General features: G+C 37.8%; 1 protein-coding gene across 3 annotated transcripts in view; it reads left to right on the top strand.

The window, feature by feature from the left end:
* The first annotated feature begins 386 nt into the window (after positions 1–386).
* PLCB4 (phospholipase C, beta 4) overlaps positions 387–7,676 on the top strand; it is a 90,050-nt gene continuing 82,760 nt past the window's right edge. For all 3 annotated transcript variants that reach the window (XM_009877960.1, XM_009877962.1, XM_009877961.1), the window contains exons 1-4: positions 387–481; positions 4,236–4,316; positions 4,613–4,672; positions 5,962–6,105. In XM_009877960.1, the coding sequence (XP_009876262.1) occupies positions 398–481; positions 4,236–4,316; positions 4,613–4,672; positions 5,962–6,105 (369 nt within the window). In that variant the 5' untranslated portion in view covers positions 387–397. The remainder of the gene's footprint in view (positions 482–4,235; positions 4,317–4,612; positions 4,673–5,961; positions 6,106–7,676) is intronic.

Genomic DNA, 7,676 nt, shown 5'->3' with positions numbered 1-7,676 from the left:
ATGTAGGATCTGATATTTTCCTGTAAAAAAGAGGCACTCGTATATCTTAGAGTTTGTGGTATTTTTTTGTTTCCTAGTTAATCCCAGACTCATTATACTCTAGAAGTGATGTAGCATATATTTAATGTATACCAATGTTACAGTGCAAGTGCTTTTACAAATAATTAAGTTCAGACATACATTTTATATTTTTCATTTTAAAGTTACGAAACAAAAATACTCTTATGAGGAAAACTCTTGATGTGGAAATGCGCTAGAACTTCTTAACACTTCCGTGTGAAAAGAAAAGCTAAAAGTCACTTTTTTCTTTTCTGCTTAGACTTTAAAATACTCCTTTTAAAAGAAAGTAATTGAACTCTCCTTTTTTCATTCCATTTCAGGTTTTTCTTCTATAATCATGGCAAAACCTTACGAATTTAACTGGCAGAAGCCAGTTCCCTCTTTTATGCAAGATGGAGCTGTGTTTGATAGATACGAAGAGGTAAGAGGCCGGTTGCATTTAATTTTTTTTCTCTTTTAAATATGTAGATGCTACAGAATATTTCATGGTTTGCTTTCATTATACACAAAACCCCCTTTCAGTTAACTCCAGAAATGTGTGTGTGAAGGAAATACCAACACACTTTATTGCTATATAGTTTTTTGCTTTTAAAATAAATAGCTTTAAGATGTATGGGCGCTTTTAAATATTTGGAGGTTGGACTAAATGATCTTTTGAGGTCCTTTCCAACTCCTAACATTCTGTGATTCTGTATTTAATCCCTCTGATTTGAAATAAGCCCTGGGGAAGAGAAAGAGAGATATGAATCAAAATATCTGTAATGTCCATAAAGCTCTCATCTTTGCAGATTCATAAAGCACATTACTGAGCAAAGTGTATCCTTCCATTCTTTGTGCATCTATAAATGGAGATGGGGGAATATGTATTTTTTATTATATAAACTGAGGACCTGCATCTCACAAGGGAAAGAGAACACAAAACATTTATATTCTAATTCAGATGCATCATTTGAGATCTGGAGTGATTTTATCTACTTTAGAAAATCAACCTGTACTCTATGTGAAATACGATTACCATGATCCCGCTTTCAGCTGTGCTTTAATCCAAATATATTGAAGGAAGGCAAACCAGGACATTTGACACAGACAGCCAGAATAACGTGCTGAGACATTTACCTTATACTGAGCATTGATGTGCCTGCGAGAATAATTTTATCAGGGTCTGTTTTTAATCTCGTTTGGACAGGAAATCTCTAAAAGTTGAAGGTATTTCAGTAAATGCCTTCAGCGATATTAATATTTTCCTCTTATCTTTTGAAATGTAAGTAAAAGGTATTTTTTTATCATGACGCCTACTGAGATAGGGATAGTTATTTTACCCTGTATTTTCAGTTTTGTGGGACAGAAAACTAAGAAGGTACTAGTGAACACTGAATTCCTTAGAAAGGAAGTTCAGAAAAGCAAATATTTCTCAAGAAACTCAACCTGTGAGGATCCAAGTGAGGGGATGTTTGCCCATCGTTGTTCTCTCACACCTTGGATGAGAAAAAGAGAACCAGCAGATACAGAAAAGAGTTTAAGTGCTCACACTGTGGTGTGAGGTCAAGAAGGCTTTGTGAGGCACGTGGGTTCTGGGTGTAGTGATAGTGAGACATCTCAAAAAGTAATGCTTCTTCTGCCTTGTGGTTCTGGGCACCCTGCAGGCACCTCTGTGAGGGTAGGTAATGCTGCAGGGGTGTGGGGTGAGAAAGCGGCACCAGAAGTCTTGCTCCCTGCAGCTGAATTTACACAACCCTGTATAGAAAGGGAGTCCTGATTTTGTGGAGCAAAATGTTATTCATCCACCCAAATGATGTTCTCCAGCTATGCTGGTTGATGCTACAATTTACGTCAGGTTTTCTATGGTACAGCTGGAAACCTGGTTTGTTTTCTTGAAGGAGACTCTTCTGGAAGCATCAAAAGGTTTTAACTTAGGTGACTAACTGGGTTTATTGGCTTTTTATAAGATTAAAAAACCAGTGTAAACTGTAAAAAACACAGCGACTCAGAAGTCAAGATTTTTAGCCTGTCAACAGTGAACAATTGATGGTGTGGCTGCTTGATATTGTCAGATTTATGATGTACCCAAGCTATTATTTAATTGTGTTGTGACTGTAACTATTCAGCCAAACTCAAGAGAGACCATTGTTTAGTAATGCCGTGCAAACACAGCAAGATCCAATCCCTATGCTATAGGGCTTGTAATTTGCAGAAAAAAAATGTTCCAGAACTTGGCTTCTAATTTTCATGGAAATTCTGTGCTTAATGGCAGGAGATCATGGCAGGAGTGGGGCTCAGGAATCCTGGTACAGGGTCTGGGTGGCTGAACAGTTCTAGTACAGCATGAGAGTTCCTTTACGTGCCCAAGTTTCGTAGAAAAATCCGGGTCATTGTCATGCGGAGCAGTGTCTTAATCCATCTTTTGCTGCTAGATGAGTCCCTTAACCAGAAGGATTATAAAACTACAGAAACGTATTTTTGAGCCAGCCATTAGAATTTTTGACTGCTGAAAACTCTGAGCCTATCTGAGCAGAATATGAGACATAAAAATCGGACAAAATTAGGAATCTTACTGGTCACATTGCATCTGCATGGTCTGGTGGTAGGTGCTTTTTTAACCGTGGAAGACAAATTGCTGAAAAAATAACTTGATGAATCAACGAGTCAAGGTGGAACATCAGCGTGAGTGTTGTTTACATAGACACCTTTGTGGTAAAAAACATTTTTAGTATATCAAGAGCTTTTTGATAGATGGGGACACAATAAATGACAAAAGATTACCTGTGAGTAATCTTTCTGAGAAACACAAGAGACACTAATTTTGATTGGTAGCGAGCTGCAGTTTTATGAAACGGGACTCCAAGGGCTGTAAAAACGACTGAATTTGAGGTGTCTGGCAACAAGGAGGTTGCATAAGGGATGCGCGCTAGAGTGAGGGCGGGAAAAGAGAAGTTGTGGTGGAGAAAGCTGGGCAGAGCAATGCATACTGGAAACTCAGGCATGTTGGTGTTAGCTCAGACTGCGCTGCAGCAACTTTACACTTTGTATCTCGGCTCCCCTGCCTGCAAAGTTAACCAAGATTTTTATAAAATTAATACCACTGTTTGCTGCTTGGATGGAGAACTGCAATGTGACAGTCCTTAACACCTATAAATCTCATTTGAGGACCTAAACTGTTGTCTAGAAGTGGTAGACACTAATAATTGTGTCCAGAGAAAATAATTATCCCCAAACACAGTGTATCCCCATTGGCTGTGTCCATCTAGGAGGCCTCAAGAATTTGTTACCTAAATTCAAACTGTGACTCTGGGAACCGCTGTGTATCCTCACGTGCTTGCTGCCCTTGCTATATGTGCAGGAGAGGACATGGCATTTCAGGACGGTACCTCAGTCTCTAACATTGAACAAAGCGCTGAGTGCTGAAAGAATAAGCAGCGCTGCAGCCTGCACACATGCTCCTTGGTTTTCAATTAAGGAAGCCAGGAAGTCCTGGATCTTTTCTTTCTTTAAAAAGTGATTGATTCTGCACAGTGTTATCCTGCATTTTAGCTTAATTTATGACGCGTTAATTGAGGCTGGAGGTGTGTGGAGGAAATTTCTTTTTTAATTCAGCTAATCTGATTTCTTTGCCTTGTCTAGTCTCTTTGGTATGCCATTCTTCCTTGATTTCTCTACAAATCAATATTCTTCAAACTGCTTGCCAGATACTCTGGCTACAAAAGGCTTGCGGCATGCATACTGTCATAGTCTGACAGAAAAGTGCTTCCCAAATTCTGAACATTAAAATGAAATGTGGTCATTTGATCCTGAAGGTGGTACTGGTAAATTACATTAAACGTTTTTAACCTTCATGTAGTTTGAAGCATTTAATTTTCAATTTTTTTTTTAAGTTTTTTGAAGGTTTTTGACAAGGTAAGAATCATTGCTTTTATTAAACAAGCCAAATCTTTGCAGCTGCAAAGAAGTAGGAAAATATTAATTAAGTCCATCCCAGTGTCTCAAATGACAGGAAAAAGACCAATAATTAAAAATGATTGTTTTTTAAAAGCTTGCCTCTCTCCTTACTGATTACTTTGGGATTATCTTCCAGGTAGGTGTTTGGGGAGAAATGTAACAATCTTTTATTTTTGAACACTAAATAAAGTTATGACATTTGTCAAACTGACTAAAATAATGGTCTGTTTTCTTTTCTGTAGGAATCTTTTGTCTTTGAAAGCAACTGTCTCTTCCAAGTGGATGAATTTGGCTTTTTCCTGAGCTGGAAAAGTGAAGGAAAGGTATAGTACAAAATTACATCAAGAATATATATTATATACTTGGTTTATATTCTGACTAGTTTTTGAAAGTCTAAAATACTGTGTTAGTTTATTTGCAAAACTAGCCCTTCCTCTATTCTTTTAGAATTGACACAAGTGAAGTATTTAAGAGGGAATTAACTGATCTCAAAGGAAAATATACTGTTTAGTGTCAATCAAGTGTTTGCAAATAAGATGCATTGTTTATTTTTGCTGCAATTCCTAGTGGAGCCATATGTCAACAGACCTTTGAATTTGTACTTTTTTTGCGATTTCAGGAAGGACAGGTATTGGAATGCTCCCTGATCAACAGTGTTCGTTTTGGAGCTGTACCAAAGGTACTTTGTAGTTAATTTATACTCTTCATTTGAACAAAGACTTTTTAAACTGAAGGCGAAATGCCAGATGAAGTTAATTTCTTTAAAAAGTACCAACAGCAAAGCTTTTATTTTGCAATCACAGTTTGAAATTTTAAATCTTTAAGTAATTTGATGCAATTGCTGTGAGAAGGTCTTTCTGATGTAGTGCAGTGCTCGGTTTTCAGGATGCAGTGAAACCTGAATAACAGACATTAGGAGCACTTGTCAGGAGGTTTTAATTATTTTATAACAGTGTATTGTGATGCTTGCTTTAGGTATCTGGAAAAAAAAAATTTCATATTCCAAATTGTGTTCCTATCTGTTTAAAATTTGTTGTCTCTTTTGCTCCGTTGACATAAAGCATAGAAAGATATAGATGAGTAGAGAGGGCAGCTGGTCTCTCTCTGTCATTTTGAAGAATATCACCAGAAGTACTAGGTAGGAGTTTTGGAGAAGCCCAGAGCGTTAGTAATATTGTCAGTGGTATTCTTCAGAAGAAGGAATACGGAGAATTTTCTGAAGTGAATTGTGGGTCTCCCTCCTCTAGGCCTTTAGTTTAGAAGATTTATTGTGAAGGAAGATACCTGTTAACACCTCTGCATTTCCACTTTCATGTGCTAAATGTTTCTGAGTTAACTGCAGATAACTATCTCTTAGTAGTCCTTTTGGGAATCTGTAGATTAAAATCTTTCCCCCTTAGAGGAGGGGCGTGAGAAGTGGCAGTGCAGACAGCCCCACGCTTCATGTGCTGACAGCCATACTAATACGCTTCAGACCTCCTTTCTGTCTTTATGTAGGTAACTTGCTCTTTATGCCCATTAAATCTATAGTCCTTGACCTTCAGCAGATACACTGGCCTGTACAACACATCATTAAGAAACAGCCAAAACCCACGCAGCTCATAATTCTCAGTAAATATGGACTTAACTAGATTGGAATAATTTACTTAGGAGATTAATACTCTTCCTCTATTTCCAGTCCTTGGAGTGATTAATTTTAGTTTTTCTTGATGAGAAGATATGTAATTTCTAATACAACTTTCCAAAATACATTTTAAATATGTCACTTCTGAGTTCTCACAGTTGTGCTCCTTATTAGAATATGTTGGTTTTCAGGATTACACACAGTAATTCTGAGTGAAAGCACTCATTTAAGATTGGCAAAGGTTCAAAGGTGTTAATGTATATGGGGATGGAAATGCATCATTAGCACAGTGCATTGCATAATGAAAGTATTGTGAACGTAACGTTATTTATTCTGTTTAACAGGATCCCAAAATACTAACTGCACTTGAGGCTGTTGGAAAATCAGAAAATGAGTTGGAAGGACGGATAGTGTGTGTCTGCAGTGGCACAGATCTGGTGAACATCAGCTTCACTTTCATGGTAGCGGAAAATACGGAAATAGCCAAGGTATTTCACAATTAAACAGTGTGTGGGAGTTAAAAAAAAATAGAACAAAGAAAAAGGGAGAGATCCTGAGCAGTTTTTCCCTGAGTTGTTTTTTTCCTCAATTGTTTTTCCTGAGTAAGCCAGCCTTCTTGGCTGACTGAAATACCTGTTTTAATATCTGCTGCCTCACTCTACAAAAGGACAGCAAACATCCACTTGGAGTATTCTGGAACGTGTCTATGTGCCATGGTGAAAGGAAATAGTAACTTTATCAGCCTTTGCGTGCATGGTGTTTTATCAAAAGTATAGACGCTGAGACCATTAAATAGAGGACACAGCATTCTCTCAGCTTTTTTGTATCTCTGCGCAGGGCTTGCACAGCAGACTATGTGACAATTACGTGGTGGATCTGTAACACGTAGGGATGCTGAAGGGAAGGACAATTATTCTCATTTTCCTGGTCGCTGTAGCTCAGCCCTCCAAAATTTTGTTCAACGATAACCTAATTGTATTGTGTGGTTCATAGGATTTGAAAAGACAAAAGCAGGAAAGAAAATTCTCTTCAGTTGAGGAGATTCCAGTGTACTCAGGTTGTTTTCTGTTGATGTGGAACAGTCTTAAGAAAACAATGGTACTTTTTTGACATGTCATCTTTCCTGAGAGCCTAAGATTGGATTTCACAATGCAAGTTCTGTGGCTCCACCAAGGCCTGGTACTTGATCTATCTGCAGTGAACTGCCCTGAGAAAGTTGATCGAGACCACTGGTAGTACAATATACTACGAGCTTAGATTCAAAAATTCAAGGGATTTTTAAAATACACATATTTTGCTTTTCTGATTTTATGTATTCACAATGTCTTATACTCTGCTTTGCCTGTGAGATAAACACTGAATAGTGATCAGTAACACACACCTGCTAAATCCTCTTCTCTAAAGCTGAGTGTCTGTTTGCTGAGTTCTGTGTCACTAAATCCCTTGGCAGACCTGGTTGATTTTTCATTGCTTTGGATCCATATCTCTTTAAACACTGACAGTACTGAGTAAACTCCATGATAGGAAAAATACTTGTATAACTTCCATGAGTACACTAAATTAATTTTGCTGTGTGTATTTTCATCAGGCTTTAAGGGAAATAATGTGCCACATATATTTTTTGAAAGCATTTAAGAAGCAAAGAAAAGGAGATGCTGGCAGCATTCACTTCTGTACTTAGCCCAGCAGGGTCTCTTGATTTATTCTGAAAATGGAAAGTTGGAATAAAGTTTCTTAGCCAACTTAGATCTCAATAAATTGTATTAGACTAATTGGCTTGTGAGGAGTGTGTTGGCCGGTTACATAGACTGTCACCACAGGTTGTTTAATTATACTAAAAGATCTACTGCTTCGTTAGCCACCAAGATGCCTCCCAAAAATGGTGTGTCATGCTGCAGTCAGCTTGCGGGTAGACCCTCTGTGAGAGTCCTGCATTTGGGAGTCTTTCCACCAAAATTTATATCCAGAACTTGTCAACAATAGTGCTCCACCTGATCTGATGTGTTTGAGCCACAAGGGAGAGGGTAAAGTAAATCAAGCCAAAAACAGTGCAGAGCTT

This window comes from Apaloderma vittatum, unplaced genomic scaffold (genome assembly GCF_000703405.1).
Source record: "Apaloderma vittatum isolate BGI_N311 unplaced genomic scaffold, ASM70340v1 scaffold3121, whole genome shotgun sequence".
NCBI lineage: Eukaryota > Metazoa > Chordata > Aves > Trogoniformes > Trogonidae > Apaloderma > Apaloderma vittatum.
Note: the sequence above shows the minus strand (reverse complement) of the source record. Positions and strands in the feature narration are given on the sequence as shown.